Source organism: Sus scrofa, chromosome 1, assembly GCF_054392235.1.
Source record: "Sus scrofa isolate SSC_HxYL_T2T_F1_AM1 chromosome 1, Sscrofa_HxYL_maternal_Yorkshire_Landrace_v2.0, whole genome shotgun sequence".
NCBI classification, from domain to species: Eukaryota; Metazoa; Chordata; class Mammalia; order Artiodactyla; family Suidae; genus Sus; species Sus scrofa.
Window position 1 is genome coordinate 176,295,889 of NC_139383.1, and position 18,528 is coordinate 176,314,416.

At 39.0% G+C, this 18,528-nt stretch overlaps 1 protein-coding gene across 20 annotated transcripts in view; it reads left to right on the forward strand.

The window, feature by feature from the left end:
- The window catches only part of MAP2K5 (mitogen-activated protein kinase kinase 5), a 275,073-nt gene that overhangs the window by 27,234 nt on the left and 229,311 nt on the right, over positions 1–18,528 (forward strand). For all 20 annotated transcript variants that reach the window (XR_014817174.1, XR_014817176.1, XR_014817175.1 and 17 more), the window contains exon 4: positions 14,920–14,989. Coding sequence is in view for 16 of the 20 variants with exons in the window: in XM_084978867.1 (XP_084834993.1) it covers positions 14,920–14,989 (70 nt within the window). In the remaining 4 variants the exon portion in view is untranslated. The remainder of the gene's footprint in view (positions 1–14,919; positions 14,990–18,528) is intronic.

The window sequence follows — 18,528 nt, forward strand, 5'->3', positions numbered from 1 at the left end:
TGTGGTTGAAATTCCTTTGAGTTGCAATTCTGCCATAAAGAGAACAGTTTGGACTTAATCTCACAATACATTTTGGTTGATAGTCCTCAGTTGCCAACCTGTTACTAAAAACTGGCATTGGCCTTAATTTTTCAAATTCATTGTGGCTCTGCAAAATTTTGATTCCAAGATTTGGGTGGTGGCATAGGGAAAATACTGACAGATTACCACATTTTTTCTTGTAAAAAAACAGCCTAGTTTTCATGTGGAATTCAATAAATTTGTAGTTACCTTAGTATTTCTTTAAAAACCACATGGGGAAAGCAAAACTAGACACACTTTACCATAAATCCTTTAATCATTCTTAAAAAAAACTTCCACTTCTGAGTTGAAACTTGCAGAATTACTTTTTTCCCCTTTGGATATAAGCATTTTTTTGTCTTTGGACCAACAGAAGCATGAGTTTTTATCGGTAATTTAAATAGATTTTTGTATTAGACCTGAAAATGTTGCCTTTTTAATTGAAAACTTATCAATTATTTAAATTGCCAGCAGCCTTAGGCTGTTAATTTTATGTATGCCATAATAACAGAATACAGTGGTTTTTTGATACATGTGACACATGGAATAGTGCATCACGGTAAGGATTTGTCATGACGGGAGGTTGTTGTGTGCTGTTAAATAGTAACCAACATATTAAACAGAAGTCTGTTGTCATGTATTAGTACCATTTTACGTAAGTTATTTAGAAGTTGTATTCTTTTCTTCATTAGATACATTTTGAGAGATAATGAGAAGAAAACAAAGCTATAATAAATTGTCTTTTAAGAAAATGTATAGTAATTTGGTCTCCAAGGAGATATTTAATGTATTGAGAGAATTCAGCAGCCAAATGTTATTACAGCACCATTGTGATAGCTCTCTGAATTTTGTTATGAGTTTGTGTTAATCAACAATCTGTTTTTATTGCGTAGTTTCTTGTAAGTTATGTTGTTAGAATATTCCACTTCTGGGATCATGGCTTTTCCTCTGACACTATTGTATCTTTTTAATTTCTCCATAAAGTATTTTTTAATTAGAATTTGAAATGCTTTATTAGAAAAAAAATACACCCAACCTACATTTCTGAAAACTAAATACCTGATCATTGCTAATTATTTAAAGGATTCTGTTAAATATTCCCTTAAAGTATTTTACATTTTTTTGTTATTCTTGTTTTCCCCTCTCATTTTCTGGAACGATTGAAGATAATATGCTTCTTTTTTCCTCCCATATTTTTGTATTTGTAGTGCTGACTTGATTTCCTTATAGCATCAAACAACAACAATGCTAGGCCTTATTTATTGATTCACTGTAAGCTTTATTTATCATTGAGACCCAGTTATAGGAGGGGGTTATTTTAATGTTGACCTCTTTTTAGGTGACCTTTAATCAAGAAACTCAGTAGTACATTTTACTCTTATAAATGGATTCATATTTGTTTCTGCTAAATCCTTTGTCTAGTAAAGGACTTATTACACCTAGTTCTGTTGATACTCAGGCTTGTGTGAATGGTACAGAGTAGTAACAAGAATAATTTTCTTCATTTTGCCTGTCCTCTCTCTTTATACCATTTTTCCACATTGCTGGAAGAGTATGGGATGAGTGTAACTGTAATGCCTCCCATTATGGCAGAGACTTTGTGTTTTAGTGGAGTGAATGTCTTTCTTTTGGACTACTTGACTATAATGTACCTAGTTAGATGGTAGATGTCGGGTACTTTCCGACCTCTATAGCACCTTGTAAATTGGGGTATGATTGGCTTTATCCTAGTATGCATAACTTAGAGACTGCCTCAAAATTCATAATTGCTCAGAGTTGGAAGGGAACCTTTGAAGTCTTGTACAACTGTCTCATTTTATCGATAAAGAATCTTAGGCCAACAAGATCACATTCAGTTTGAGGTTACACTGCTAGTGAACGGGAAGGCCTAGACACAGACCTAGGTCCTGGACTCCCAATCTTCACTCCTTGTGGTTTTAAGTGATGTTTTTGTTTTGGCATTTATTGAGATCCCACTGAAGAAGCTTTGCAAATACTTCCCCCCATAGCAAAAAAATAGTACTATTTACTAGAAGGTTAGTGTCATTGCTTTTGAAAAAGAATGTAAACAAATACTTTGTGGGCTTTTGAGGTTTTCCAGATTTTGTCCTTCCTTCAAGCCTGAATTTTACCACAGAATTTGTTGCCCACTTAGGAGTGGAACATTTAATAGCCTCAGGGCCTTTACTGTTAGGAAGCTTTCTTCAAAGAGCTGAGATTGGAAGCTCATTTTCCGCATGGTGCTTTTAAACATGCTCCATATTAAGTAGGTCTTACTTTGAACTTACTTTGTGTGCAGCAAAATCAGCTATGTCTCCAATGAGTAACCATTCTTCACTACCTTTTTATTTATTTATTTTTTTAATAGCTGTTGAACAGTAGTCCCATAATTCAATGCAATCCATACAAACAAGTGATGATACTCAGTACTCTCCTGGCAGCATGGACAAATGGTGAAAGGAATGAGGCAGGAAAACCAAGTGAAATAAATTAATAGTTTTGGGAATGAGTTTATTTATTTATTTATTTAAATCAAGTAGTGACATTCTTCTAGCTGTAAGTTAAAGTTTTTTTTTTTCTTCTTTTTTTTTCTTGCCTGCACCTGTGGCATGTGAAAGTTCCTGGGCCAGGGATCAAACCTGAGCCATAGTAGTAACCTGAGTCACAGAAGTGACAATGCTGAGCCCTTAACCATTAGGCCACCAGGGAACTCCCTAAAGTTTTGTTTTCTCATCCTAGTCATAAAATCCGACATTTTTCCAGAGGCAGATTGTTTTACCTCTCTTCTCTGTATTGTCTGGGATATGTGGATGTCCTTGAAATAGAGATGAGACTGTAGTAGACCTTTATTTAGTTCCTCTTGTGATGTATCTTGAGGCATCTTTGCTAGCAAGAAGCAGAAGCATGCTGAAATTTACATCAGTTTCCTGTGCAGCTCATGGAAGAAAAGGAAGAGAGAACAAGCAAGCCTCAGCCACGGTCATACCAGGGCACTCTGGGTGCTTCGAACCACCACTATTTTGTCATTAGTGTGGCTGTGCTCACAGTTCAGCTCCATCTCTTTGGAGGGCTCAATGTGGCCTAAAGATCGGTTTCTCTGGGGTCCTATGTTGAGGCAGCTGGTGGGAGGGGGCAGAACCACATAGGACGTCAGTCAGACCCTAGGGGGGCAGTGGATAGGAGCTTCCTTCCAGAGAGATGTGGGCCGTGAGGAAATGATGGGCCTCCAGCAATAGCTTTGCTATGGGGCATAACCAAGGTGTTAAGCTCTTGTTGGAAGCTCTTAATGAACCTGTTCTCTCAGGGCAAGTTTTACTAGAAACAAGAGGAGTATTTTCTACATGTATCTGAAAGGTGAACATAAATTTGCTATAATACAGTAAAGTTAGAGGAATTCAGTCAATTATCACCCTAGGAAATATGTCCAAAAAGGTGTAAATTGAGGTAACTGGAAATTTCCAAACCAAACAAGTTGTTTCTCTCTTAATATATGTTTCTCTGTTACATATATTATATGGTCTTAACTTATTCCTCACTGACTTTTCATTTATTTATTTATTTTTGATAGTAGTTGAGTGGTAGGCTAAATCTTTATTGGACCCTGTGGGAACTGGCTAAATAAAGCAGTCCATTTGTAAGGGAATGTCCTGTTTGGCCTGCTGTCTCCATAACCTGATGGTCCTGTTTTATTTAAGTGTTAGGTGCCCTGGAGCTATTTAAACTTCTATTTTGAAAGTATGGCCACATTGCTACAGCCTAGAAATCAGGTGAAAAGTCAGTGTAGACAGTGCTCCAAGCTAACCATGGTGATGACTGTGAAAGCTTCAGATGAGAGAGTCCTACAAGTTTTGGACCCATCACAGAAACAAATTTAAACTCCATCTGCCAACACACATTACCTTAAACTTAGCCAAGTTGCATTTCATCTGCCATTGGCTATCCAAACCTCTGTTCTGTTAAGACCATCTGGAGCTCCCTAACATCCTTTATGGTTTTACTGTCTAAAACAAATAGTGTTATCATTAAACCTGGCCAACTTACTGTCTTTTTCATTTTCAAATCACTAATAAATACATCTGTCCAATAGCATTAGCCTACAGACAGGCTCCAGAGTTGTTCCCTGTTGACCTTTTCACTGGAAGACTTCTCTGTGTGATTTTCTTTCTCATCATCTAATCAATCCATGACCATATGTGGATCCTTGGTCTAGAGTCACTTAAGGAAGAGCATGTGAACATTAAAGGCACCTCAAGGAAGGGACAGAGTTATCAGGGAGTGGGAAGACCTGAAGCCAGCCAAGTAAATATAGTTATTAATTTGGTATTCGAAATGAATTAGCTTCATATGTTTTTTTGACTTTTGGAGCAGCCGTGTGCTTCTAATAGGCTAGCATCATGGAGGGGGATACCTCTTAAAGTATAAGAAATAATTGAAAGAAGGTATAACTGAAGACACATCTGGAGTTCCCATCGTGGCGCAGTGGTTAACGAATCCGACTAGGAACCATGAGGTTGCGGGTTCGATCCCTGCCCTTGCTCAGTGGGTTAACGATCCGGCGTTGCCGTGAGCTGTGGTGTAGGTTGCAGACACGGCTTGGATCCCGTGTTGCTGTGGCTCTGGCGTAGGCCAGTGGCTACAGCTCCGATTCGACCCCTAGCCTGGGAACCTCCATATGCCACGGGAGCGGCCCAAGAAATAGCAAAAAAAAAAAAAAAAAAAAAAGACACATCTGGGTAGAGTTGTAGTTGAATTTCTGGTCATTTGACAGAGTTAAGATTGTTGAGTTCTTGGGAGTTCCCGTTGTGGCTCAGTGGTTAACGAATCCGACTAGGAGCCATGAGGTTGCGGGTTCGATCCCTGGCCTCGCTTGGTGGGTTAAGGATTCGGTGGTGCCATGAGCTGTGGTGTAGGTCACAGATGCGGCTTGGATCTGGCGTTGCTGTGGCTCTGGCATAGGCCGATGGCTGCAGCTCCGATTGGACCCCTAGCCTGGGAATCTCCATATGCTGTGGGTGCAGCCCTAGAAAAGACGAGAAAAAAAAAAAAAGATTGTTGAGTTCTTCACTAGGAAGACTACTATAAAATGCAAATAGTTGGTTAATTTGATTATTGCTATAATTACTGACTAAGCTACGTGTAGTGGGGTATGCTTGCAGTATTGATAAAACAGAAATTGGAAAATTTTATAAATAGTGGCAAAAACCACCATGCTTATTCTTTAGAAGTATATTTCTCACACTCTACTATTTACCTGTTGGAAGGCATGCCAAGGAAATTTAGGAAACCTTTCTGTTACAAATATATATAGAAGGATAATGAATAAGTCTGATTTGATAAGTAGGACTTGCCACTGAGTAAGTTAGAAGGTATAACCAATGAGAGTACGTAGTCAACACATGTGTATTAGTTCCTATTTGCCTCCTTCCCTTAAACATTGGGTGAACAACCGTTATGTGTAATGCACAGTGCTAGGCACTGTATGGCTGTCGTTTCTTAGATTATTGGGGACACAGGCCTTTTTGAAAGTGTGAGTAAAGTTGTTTATTCTTTTCCCAGAAAATTCACACGGTGCAACATTTCACATATAAGTTCAAGAATTTCATACACCCTGGGTTAATACCTGTGCCATGAGAGATAGTAAAATACACAAGATGGTCCCTGCCCTTAATGAACTTCCAGAAGGAGAAACAGACAATGTTTCTATACTACTCTTTTACTTACTATTTATAGTGTGGTAGTAATTGAGGGAAGGGAAGAGGATTCTCAGCCTTGATAAACAATTAAATTCTGCTTCTGGGAGTTCCCGTCGTGGCGCAGTGGTTAACGAATCCGACTAGGAACCATGAGGTTGCGGGTTCGGTCCCTGCCCTTGCTCAGTGGGTTAAGGATCCAGCGTTGCCGTGAGCTGTGGTGTAGGTTGCAGACGCGGCTCGGATCCCGCGTTGCTGTGGCTCTGGTGTAGGCCGGTGGCTACAGCTCCGATTAGACCCCTAGCCTGGGAACCTCCATATGCCGCAGGAGCGGCCGAAGAAATAGCAACAACAACAAAAAATAAATAAATAAATTCTGCTTCTGTACTTTATGTAAACATGTCAGTGATCTTGTTTAGTGGTTTCTGTGTCACCCTATTATTACGGGCATTTTCTTCTACGTACTGTTGCTTGAAAGTGGCCAGTTCATAGCTTTGTACCCTATTTTAAGATTTTTTTCAGGAGTTCCCATCATGGCTCAGTGGAAACGAATCCGACTAGGAACCATGGGGTTGTGGGCTCATCCCTGGCCTCGCTTAGCGGGTTAAGGATCCGGCATTGCTGTGAGCTGTGGTGTAGTTCCCAGATGTGGCTTGGATCTGGCATTGTTGTGGCTGTGGTGTAGGCCGGCAGCTATAGCTCCGATTGGACCCTGGCCTTGGAACCTCCATGTGCCGTGGGTGTGGTCCTAAAAAGCAGGAAAAAAAAAAAAAAAGATTTTTTTTCAGGTACTTCATAAAAAACATTTCCCATATATCAGCTTTGGTTTTGATCTTCCTAACACCTTTAGGAGGTGAGCAGGGAAGGTATTTGTCTCATTTTCACAGCTGATAATACTGAGGCACAAATAGCATACCTTTCTCAAGGCCACACAGCTAGTAAATATGGAGCTGGGACCTGAGGTCACTTACCAGTTTGCTCACCTATTCATACAGCCAGTTTTTCATACAGTAAATATTTGTGGGATAGCAACTATCTGGCCAAGCCCTGTGCTAGGCAGTAGAGGAGCAGTGAATATATAGTTCTTTCCTTCAGGGAGCTCAGGATCCAGTCAGGGAGATTAACAAAAAAGGAAACAGTGTTCAATGTGGGAGGACAAGAAAGGCTCATAATTACCAGGCAGAATGATAAATGCTGTAATATGCCTAAGTGTTAGGTGCTCTGTGAACATGAGGAATGGTGCACCTGATCTAGCTCTGGGGGCAGAGAAGGCTACCTAAAGAGGGCGGTGTCTAGATGGAGTAGTCTAGGACACAGGGATGGAAGGGTGTTTAAAGGCTCAGGTGGGAGTTCCTACTGTGGTACAGTGGGTTAAGTATCCAGTGTTGCTGTAGCTGTGGTGTAGGTAGCAGCTGCAGCTTGGATTTCATCCCTGGCCTGGGAACTTCCATATGTTGTGAGCGTGGCTAAAAAAAAAAAAAGAAAAAAGCTCAGGTGAAAGGATGCCTGGTGTATTGAGGAAAATGCCTGTGGTTAATGTAGTGTGGACAGGGAGGGGAGGTATGAGACAAGGTTTGGAAGGAAGGTGTGGTCGGCTAGGTCATGGAGGGTCCTAGTTTGAGGATTTGAGAAGCAGGGAAAATGTAGAGCTAATAAAACTAATGACTGATTAAATATGGGGAAGAAGGAGAGAGAGATGGTGTAGAAGACTCCCAGATAACTGGTAGGTCATAGTCTCTTTCACCAAGATAATAAAGCCATGTGTTGGAAGACAGTTCTATGGTGTGAGGGAGGAGTGGGAGAGGTAGGGACCTGTGGAATTTGAGGTGCCTCTGAACAACCAACTGGGTATTTTCTGAATCTTAGGAGAGAAATCTGGGCTGGAAATAAAGGTTTGTGATTCATCAGCTCCTGATTAGTCTCAATGACTCCTCTGGTAATTGAAACCTTTGAAGTGGCTGAAGTTAGCTCAAGGAGAGTATAAAATAACAAGAGATGGTTGGTGAAAAAACATGGGGAACTTCAGCATTTGAAGGAGAGTTGGGAAAGAACGACTTACTGGAAACTGAATAGAGTGGTAAGAGAGGTAGACGGAAAATAAGAAGGGGGTTTGCTGAAGAAAGAGAGAGAGGCCACCTGTCAGCACAGGTATCTGCACGGTGCCATGCTGCCTTCCCCAATCAGTTGACATGGCGTAACCTCCACAGGGTATGAGTGAAGACGCCAGTCTCCCCACGAGCTCAGCAGTCAACCCAGTAGCTTGGTTGACTGAAATGTTTTGAGGTATGAGAAATAGGAGATATTTTACCTTGGACTCTTAAATAGCAAACATACGTTTTATGTTCTAAGTGCATGGATTAGAATGAAAGAAGTATTTTTCTTGGTTGACTGATAAACCGTTTACTACATCTGTGAAATAGGGATGATAATATTCCAAGTATAGGATAGGCTTGTGAGAAATTAGATGGATAAATGTAAATATTTAGTGTTGTTACTGAGCAAGGGCTCATGTGTCTGCAGTGCTGAAAGCTAAACTCTGACAGTGGTTGTTTGCAGCAAAGTGAGGGTTTATTTGCATGGAACCAAGCCAGGAGAGTGGGCAGCTTCTGTTCCAAAGAATCCCAACTCCCCTTTGGCCTTCAGGCAACGGTTTTTAAAGACTGTGAGGGGAGAGGGTCAGAGGATGTTCAATTAGCTTGTGGACCGTCTTCTGATTGGTTGGTTGTGAGGTGACAGGTGGTGTCTCAGGAATTGCAACCTTCTGGTTCCAGCCGGTCTGTGGTCTAAGTGCCTGTGATCAGCTGTCGTCACCATCCTCCACCAGGTGGGGGCTTAGTTTCTATAGAACAACTCACAGGTGCGTCAGATTGTTACCTCTGTCCCTTCAAGAGGAGCAAGGAGGCCTGTGACTCTTATTGTTCTAATTATTACCTGCTCTTTGGAACTCAGGGAAGGTGTCAGAGACTAAAGCCTTTTTCTACAAACCAGAAATGGTGGACATAGAAGGGCTTTTGAACCTGGGAGGGCTCTGCAGGGTCTTGCTCAGGTTTTAATACCTCCTTTTCTTTGCTACTTCTCAGTCCTGAGGGGAACAGGGCTGGGAAAAGGGAATAAAGTTTTGGATGGAGAGGTTAATCATAAACTTGACTTGGTTTATGGGAGCTGAGTTTCAGTATTGAACCTAACACACAGTAGGTACTCAGTAATGACAGTTGTTTCTGCACATGTATCTCTCTCTTTGTCTCTGTCTCTGTTTTCTCTGCTTTTTAATTTTTAATTTTTTTTTCCTTTTCGGGTGCAATCCATAGCATGTAGAAGTTCTCAGGTCAGGGATTGAAGCCCCGCCATAGCAGTGACAACACTGGATCTTTAACCCACTGTGCCATCAGGGAATTCCTGTTTTCTCTCTCTTTAAATAGAGAACTTATGTCTTGTAGAATTAAACTGTGCTGTTTTGGAACTCAAGTTTTTCATATGGCAGATTTCCATGAAGAGAAGAAACGTAATTATTGATTGAATTGTGCCTTTAGAATTAGAATTAGGTACATAACAAATAGGAACACTGAATGATAAACCTGCAAACAAAACAAAACCAAAAATTGTACTTGCTATCCCCTTGTTGAATCTAACCCTCTGTTTCAAATTAATTAGATTTATGGATAACTATGCTAAACTTTGTCACATCCTTATTAAAATTGTTTAAGGATTTCGAAAAACATCTCAGAGGGACTCTGAAACTAATCTGAGTCTGGTACTGGAGATTCCATTAGCAATCACAAAACTGATTAATCTTTTACTCAGCTTATTGATTATTGCTGCAATTACTGCATGTAACAGATTCTACAAAGGATACCAGAGAAAATACATTTTATGCTGCTGCTGACAGATTTAGTTTGAGCACAGTATATTTTTACTTTTTATGCATAACTATTTTTGTATTTTTAAATACCATAACACTTCTAGCTAAGAAGTGCTGTCCTTAATATTATTTCACTATTAGGAAGTTTACTTTTTTTTGTTTTGCTTAACAGGTTTTCTTTTTATTAGAGTATAGTTGATTTACATTGTTGTGTCAATTTCTGCTTTATAGAATGGTGACCCAGTCATACATATATATTCAGTCTTTTTCTCATACTGTCTTCCATCATGTGCTATCTCAAGAGATTGGATATAGTTCTCTGTGCTGTACAGTAGGACCTCATTATTTATCCATTCTAAATGTAATAGTTTGCATCTACCAACCCCAAATTCCCCATTTATCCCACTTCCTCCCCCTTGCCTTTGGCAACGACAAGTCTGTTCTCTATGTCCATGAGTCTGTTTCTGTTTTGTAGATAGGTTCATTTGTGTTGTATTTTAGGTTCCACATTTAAGTGATGTCATATGGTATTTGTTTTTCTCTTTCTGACTTACTTCGCTTAGTACAATTAGTATGAGAGTGTCTAGTTTCATCTGCGTTGCTGCAAATGGCATTATTTTGTTCTCCTCCTTCCTTCCTTCCTTCCTTTCTTTCTTTCTTTTTTTTGCCTTTAAGGGCCTCACTCGCAGCATGTGGATGTTCCCAGGCTAAGGGTCCAATCAGAGCTACAGCTGCCAGTCTACACCACAGCCACAGCAATGCAGGATCTGAGACGCGTCTGTGACTTAGACCACAGCTTATGGCAATACCAGATCCTTAACCCACTGAATGAACCCAGGGATCAAACCCGAAACCTCATGGTTCCTAGTTGGATTTGTTTCTGCTGCGCCACAATGGGAGCTCTTATTTTGTTCATTTTTGTGGCTGAATTGTATTCCGTATATGTGTACATATATATAATAGGATGTTTACTTTTATTCAACTCATTTTAACAGTTTACAGGTGATCCCGTTGTGGCACAGCGAAAATGAATCTGACTAGGAACCATGAGGTCGCAGGTTCAATCCCTGGCCTCACTCAGTGGGTTAAGGATCTGGCGTTGCCCTGAGCTGTGGTGTAAGTTGCAGATGCGGTTTGGATCCTGCATTACTGTGGCTGTGGTGTAGACTGGTGGCTATAGCTCCGATTGGACCTCTAGCCTGGGTACCTCCATATACTGCCAGTGTGGCCCTAAAAAAAAAAAAAAAAAAAAAAAGTAAAAAAAATTATTACAATCTATAAATATCTTCGCTAATCCTATTGCTGAGTTTAATTTTGAGCTTCATAGTAACCCTGTGTAACAGAGTAAATATCTGTAGTCTTTCAAAGGAAACTTAGGTTCAGTGAGGTGAACTGACTTATTGAGGCCTGTGCAGGTTAATAAGTGGCAGAATCAGGATTGACTCCCTATCAATCAAGAAATATTTATGGAACACCTATTATGTACCTGTTATGTACTCCTTTGTGTTAGGAGTAAGCCAGGCTAGGATTATAGAAATTAAGCTAAAAGAGTTCTTTTTTTTTTTTTTTTTCTGTCATTTTTATGGGTATGCCTGCGGCATATGGAAGTTCCCAGGCTAGGGGTCAAATTGGAGCTGTAGCCACCAGCCTACACCACAGCCACAGAAACACCAGATCTGAGCAGCATTGGCAATCTACACTACACCTCACAGCAACACTGGATCCTTAACCCACTGAGCAAGGCCAGGGATCAAACCCACATCCTCATAAGTATTAGTTGAGCTTGTTGCTACTGAGCCATGATGGGAACTCCCTAAGAAAGTTATTTGGGTGACTTCAAATTATGGCTCCATTAATGTTATCATGGTCACCTTGTTACTTTTCTGTCAAGCCATAGTAAGTATCTTAGCATATAAGATTTAGGTTTTTGTTTGGTGCAGTTGGTTGTCTTTTCATTTTGTTGTCTTCTGGTAGAAGTCTTGTCTTTGTCATCATTGCTTATTTTATGACTTTTTTTTTTTTTTCTTTTTAGGGCTGCACCTGTGGCATATGGAAGTTCCCAGCTAGAGGTCAGATTGGAGCTGCAGTTGTCGGCCTATGCCACGGCCACAACAACACGGGATCCAAGCCACTTCTTTGACCTGCACCACAGCTCACAGCAGCACCGGATCCTTAACACACTAAGTGAGGCCAGGGATTGAACCTGCATCCTCATGGATACTAGTTATGTTTGTTACTGCTGAACCACCACAGGAACTCCTGTTTTATCACTATTTAGAACAAAATTGGAAAGAATTCTTTTAAACGGAGAATATGTAAAATCCCCGAGAGAGAATGAAGCTGTAAGAACTCGCTTTACAGCTTATTATTCGCTCTTGTATTTTCTTACATGAGTTTCACATTAATCCTGTGGGTACATAGCACCTTCATTTTGTAAATGAGTAAACCAAGGTGTGGTGACTACCTTTCCTCACTAAGGTGATCAGCTAGGACCCTTAGACTCCAGAGTTTGAGCCCTCTAACTCCTTCAAGTGCCTTGCTCACCTCACCTGGCAGCATAGGCCTTGTGGCTGGTCAGGACTGCACTGTTCCAGGAGGTACAACCTATGGCCCACATTTTATCCTTGTCCCTTAGGGAATGCTGTGTAAGCAGTGAGTTCCTAGATCTGGTGCCTCATTGGTGGCCACCTGGTCCTCACCAGGCCTGCTCCTCAGAGGTCAGTTGCCTGCAGTGAGCCCATGCCGTGGGTTTCATTACCACCTTTATAGTTTGTCCTTGACGGTGAATTACTTTGCTTTGTGGAATCCATGATACTCTGTTAATACAAACATAGATCAAACGCAGTATTTCAACAGGAGATGTTCCTTGGATTTGGAAGAATTGTGGAAAACTAAACAAAGCCAAAAAAACCAAATCCTAACTACTTGCTTTAGAGAAACTGTTAAGTGGGATATTTAATATCATTATGATGACTGCCTTAATCATAGTACAAAGAGATGTTTATATTGCTAAAATTCCTACAATGATTATAAAAGTATATATAGCTTGCCAGTTGATTTGGTACAGATCTGCAATGAAAGGGAAACCATTTTTATTTATATATTTTGTGAGGTAAATAAATAAAGTTGGAAAACAGGTCAATTTCATGCATGCAAGGTTTTATAGTAGGAAAAAAATGCAGTGCACCTGTTCTGACCCTTTACATTTGAGGTTATTTGTTTTCAAACTTGACCCCAAGCATCAGTTTCAGACAACTCTATAATTAATTTGTTAGGTAAAGCATAAGGATATTTTATTTGTTTTGATTTCCAGGACTGTGGTAAAGTAGTAACTGGAATTACTAACCTATTGTATATAGCAGTTAATTAAAGAAAAGCATTAACCATAGGAGAACACCACCACTGCTGTTGTCTTGTATCAGTATAAAAAGGTAGTAATTTTTTTGACAGCCACTGATTGGAAAGTTGCTTGCAGCCTTCCAGAAGCAAGGGGGTACATGCTGTGGATCAATAACCGGCAAATTTCCCATTAAAAAGAATACCTGAGCAATGTTCCAAATAGCCACTGGCATCTTAATTTTCCATGGAAACCTCAAATACTTGTGTGCTGAGGACAAGTCATTTTCGGACAATTTTTCCAGACTACTTGTTAACAGTTATTGCTGTCCCAAAAGGTTGACAGCCTACATGATTGATATTTCATTTACTTGTCATCACTGTTGAGTAACGGCGAGCACTGTATTTCTTTGATTTTAAGGAATACAGTTCCCTGAAAGACATTTGCCTTAGTATGTGTTCCAGAGAGTGTGTGATACATGTTTATGCTGTATGTATATAAATTTTTATATAGAAGGAGAGGATCAGTTCAAAAGCCTTTGAAGGGCAGGGTATACTTATATCAGTCCATAGTCGTGAAAGATCCACTTTTACTTTGTTTTTAGGGCAAAGAGCTTTAGACTTGTCAACTTGTGATTCCAAAGATGATGTAGAATTTTATAATTCCCTCTCTTTTAAGAGAAAAATAAAATTGATCTTGTCACAATTTTAAGGTACATAAACACAGTAGGAAGATATAGGTATATATCCTCTAAAAAGAAACTTTTTAAGAATGTCAGCAAATAATGATTATCAAGAAAGAATTTTCTAAAAAATATGATAGTTAAATAGGAAATGTGCATGTGTTTTTAATAAAAAAACAATAAGGATTAAAGGGAGTTCTGCCCTATAACAGCTTCTTAAAACACAAAATTGTTGGTTTTCATCTTGGTATTTTCCACCAAAAGCATCACTTTGTTGTTTGTCAAGTGTTAAAAGAAGTGAGGACACAGAAGCCATCTCTAAGATAGGTGGACATATGCTCACCAATTAGCATATTAAGGAAAATGGGAATAGCCCATAATACAATGTATTGAATAAATTTGTTTTTGGCGGAGTGTGAAAGCTTTTTCAACTTGGAACTTCACTTTTCGTGCCCAGATTTTTAACATTAAATTTGGTCTATACTAAAGTGTTTAGAAGACTAACACATGAAAGGCATGTTTGCTTGAACCTGGGCTACCTTTTTATCACATTAATCCTGTCATCTTTGGATGGATCATACCTGCTTGCTTGTTTCAGGCTCTGTGATTTTGATTTCCATTATCTGTATGTTTTATATACCATTATGAATAATGTTTGATTAACTAACTGCACATAGGTCCAGTTGTTTTGTAAAATCAAACATCTCCATCTTGTTTTGTAAAATCCAGGAAAAAAGAACAAAAGGCAATTTGAGATATTTCTACTAAAATGCTTTTGTGCCATTTTAAATATATATTATTTTCAGAATATTTCTAAAAATCAAATACTAAGTCTTTTTTTTCTGACTTGAAGTCTTAACATTTTTATTCTTTTGTTTATAGTTGTTTTATTTAATTTTATTTTGTATTTTTGTAATTGTCATTTCCCCAATAAAAATTTTTTTCTACTGTACAGCATGGTGACCCAATTACACATATATGTATACATTCTTTTTTCTCACATTATCATGCTCCATCATAAGTGACTAGACATAGTTCCCAGTGCTGCACAGCAGGATCTCAGCATTGTTTTTCTTAAAGGTAAATGATGGTGCAGAAGATAACCATATACTGGACTTTCAATCCTACATATTCAGTATAGTATTTGATGTGCAAGTAGGGAAAAAGAATTCTCGAGGCTGCTGTGTATGTACCAGCAATTTACCAAAGTACTATGAATTAAACAACCGCTAAGTGTCTGTTCCAGTATTCATACATTACTGAGTAATCTCTTTCTATAATTTCTTTGCAGTATTATTCCACAATAATGGAACAGCAAGTAAATGGACAGTTAATAGAGCCTCTGCAGATATTTCCAAGAGGTAATGTTGAACAAATTCTAATCAACAATGATTATTTCAGTAAACTGTTTCATCAACAGTTATGTTTTCCAAAGGTTTAAATGCACATAACATGATGTTTAGCTCTTAATTTGAAAAAACAAAAGAAGTATTCATTATCGTGGCGATTGCAGGCTATATTATAGTTATGGCAGATAAAATATCTAATTTACTAGAGTAAATTAAACTAACTAGATTGTTTTTGTTTTTGAAGTACATACTTACATTCGCTTAAAGAACTCTTTGGGGGTCCACATGGTTTCTAAACCAAGGCAATGAATGACTTTAATTCTGAATATTTATAAATTATGGCTCATGATAGTAGACAGAGTTGCTATTGAGGAGAAAGCTTTCAGCTAGTCAGAAGCTGAGATGTACTGGGGGCTTTTATGAAAGATATTTTGATGGAATGTTTGGTGCTTGATTCTTGGCGGGGTGCAGGGGGGACATTTTCTAAATAATTGAAAATCCTCATGAATGGGCGTTTGATTGTTAAATCTCCAAAAATACAAGCTGATGAGAGTGGGTCTTGGTGAATCCCCTGGTCACATCATTTGTTTTCTCTTTAGGTTTGGTAGTATTAGTCTTGAATCAGATATGATTGCTCAACTGTATATAAATGTTCCCTCAAATTTTGAATAATGATGAAAACGAATAGTTTAATTATATAAACCATTAAGTCTTTCGGCCATTGTCCCATTATACATTGCCCCACTTGGAATCCACATTTTCTACCTGATGGAACAGAAAAAAAAGTTCTCTAAGTAAGTCTTCTAGAAATAACTTAATTGAAATAATTAAAAGTTAAACTTACGTTCATTAACTGATACTGTACAAATAATCATGGTACGAGTTTTCCAATTAAGCATTCTAGACTTTCATTACCTATAACTCTAAAGTTTGAAAGGCTCAATTAACCAGTAGACTCCTATTTGCACTGGTAAAGTCTCCAAAGGCAGCTGGCTTGGCCAGCCTGTGAGAAGATCTGGATTTAGGAGTAATGCTGTTCTTCTAACATTAACATGAGCAGCAGGATTTGGAGTAGTTAGTGCATTATTAGTAATAACTTATTAAGGAGCTAAATAAATGACTAAAATTGGGCCATTGATAGTGTGTCTGAAACAAGATTGTGATTAATACAGTTCTGTTGCACATGAAGACTAAAAACTAAACAAAAAACAACAACAAAAAAAGGAAAATGTTACCATTTCTCTCTATTAGGCCAATAACAGGATATAGATTGTTTCAATGACCAGTGAATTTGGGCAAGTTTCAAAATTGTTTCACCACAGGAATGCTTTTTAACCAGCTGAAAATTTCCATTAAGTGCTTACCTGCTTGATGACTTTGGAGCTCTGATATTATAGCAAACCCTTCTATAGTATCCTGGAGAATTATAATTCTTTTTTTTTTTTTTTTTTGTCTTTTTGCTATTTCTTGGGCCACTCCCGCGGCATATGGAGGTTCCCAGTCTAGGGGTCTAATCGGAGCTGTAGCTGCCAGCCTATGCCAGAGCCACAACAACTCGGGATCTGAGCCGCGTCTGCAAACTACACCACAGCTCACGGCAACGCTGGATTGTTAACCCACTGAGCAAGGTCAGGGATCGAACCCGCAACCTCATGGTTCCTAGTCAGATTCGTTAACCACTGCGCGACGACGGGAACTCCGAGAATTATAATTCTAATGCTGTGGGTCTTCATTTTTTTTTCCCCAAAAAATATTTACTTCTCTTTATCCAAAATCTTTAAAAATTCTGTTTGCTTTATTTTATTTTATTGTATTTTATTTTATTTCATTTTTTGTCTTTTTAGGGCCACACTCAGGGAAGTTCCCAGGCTAGGAGTCGAATCGGAGCTGCAACTGCCGGCCTACACCACAGCCGCAGCCTCGCCAGGTCCGAGCCAAGTCTGTGGCCTATATCACAGCTCACAGCAACACCGGATCTTCAACCCACTGAACGAGGCCAGGGTTTGAACCTGAGTCCTCATGGATACTAGTTATATTTGTTTCCACTGAGCCATGACGGGAACTCCTGTTTGTTTTATTTTGTGAGCAGTTCCTGTCAGTTTCACTCCATAACGTTGTGCCCCTCCCGTGATAATAACAGCCATTTTAGACACACTGTCTTTTTAGATGCTAATATTGCTTTGTGTGTCACCATTTCTATTTCTCTGACACTTATGCCTATTGTTGCTTTCATTTTATAGTTGAGAATATTGAGATTCAGAGATGTTAAGTAACTTCAGAGTCACACAGTTTATAAGTGGTTAATATACCCTTTGAATAAGAATTTTGTTTAAATTATAATTTACTTAAGGCAGAAGGGCTATATATACATACTCATATAGGTTTAAATATTAGTGGCGTGTTCATGGGGATAGTTTGGAGGGCTTGGGAGTGTGGAGAAGAGTATATTGTAGGAAAAGATTCTTTTTTTATTTTTTTCATTTTTTATTATTTATTTATTTGTTTGTTTGTTTGTCTTTTTGCCTTTTCTAGGGCCATTCCTGAAGCATATGAAGGTTCCCAGGCTAGGGGTCCAATCAGAGCTGTAGCCGCCAGCCTACGCCACAACCACAGCAACACCAGATCTGAGCCGCGTCTGCAACCTACACCACAACTCACGGCAGCGCTGGATCCTTAACCCACTGAGCAAGGCCAGGGATCGAACCAGAAACCTCATGGTTTCTAGTCGGATTTGTTAACCACTGAGCCAGGATGGGAACTCCTTTTTCTTTATTTTTTTAAAACTCAATTTTATTGTATTTGTAGTTGTACAACCATCATCACAACCTAATTTTACATTTTCATCCCAAACCTCCAGTGCATCCCTTCCCCTCCAACCTGCCTCCTTTGGTAACCATAAGTTTTTGAAGTCTGTGAGTCAGTTTCTGTTCTGCAAGTAAGTTTATTGTATCCTTTTTTTAGATTCCACATGTAAGTGATAGCATATGATGTTCGTGTCTCACTGTCTGACCAACGTCACTTAGCATGATAGTTTCTAGGTCTATCCATGTTGCTGCAAATGCCATTATTTCATTTCTTTTTATGGCTTTGTAATATTCCATTGTGTATATGTAACACATGTTCTTTGTCCACTCCTCTGTTGATGGACATTTAGGTTGCTTTCATGTCTTGGGAAAAGATTTTTTAAAAGAAGAAAATAGGGAGTTCCCATTGTGGCTCAGTGGTAATGAACCTGACTAGTATCTATGAGGATATGGGTTCAATCCCTGGCCTTGCTCAGTGGGTTAAGGATGTGGCATTGCTGTGAGCTATGGTGTAAGTTGCAGATGCAGCTTGGATCCTGAGTTGCTGTGGCTGTGGTGTAGGCTGGCAGCTTTTTTGCCCCTAGCCTGGGAACTTCCATGTGCTGCACGTGTGGCCCTAAAAAGCAAAATAGTAATAATAATAATAATAATAAAAGAAAATATATGAGATGTGTCACATGTAGTCCTAGCACAGACCCAATTAGCCTCCAATAAATTATTATTAAATATAGTTCTTCTAATCCAAAT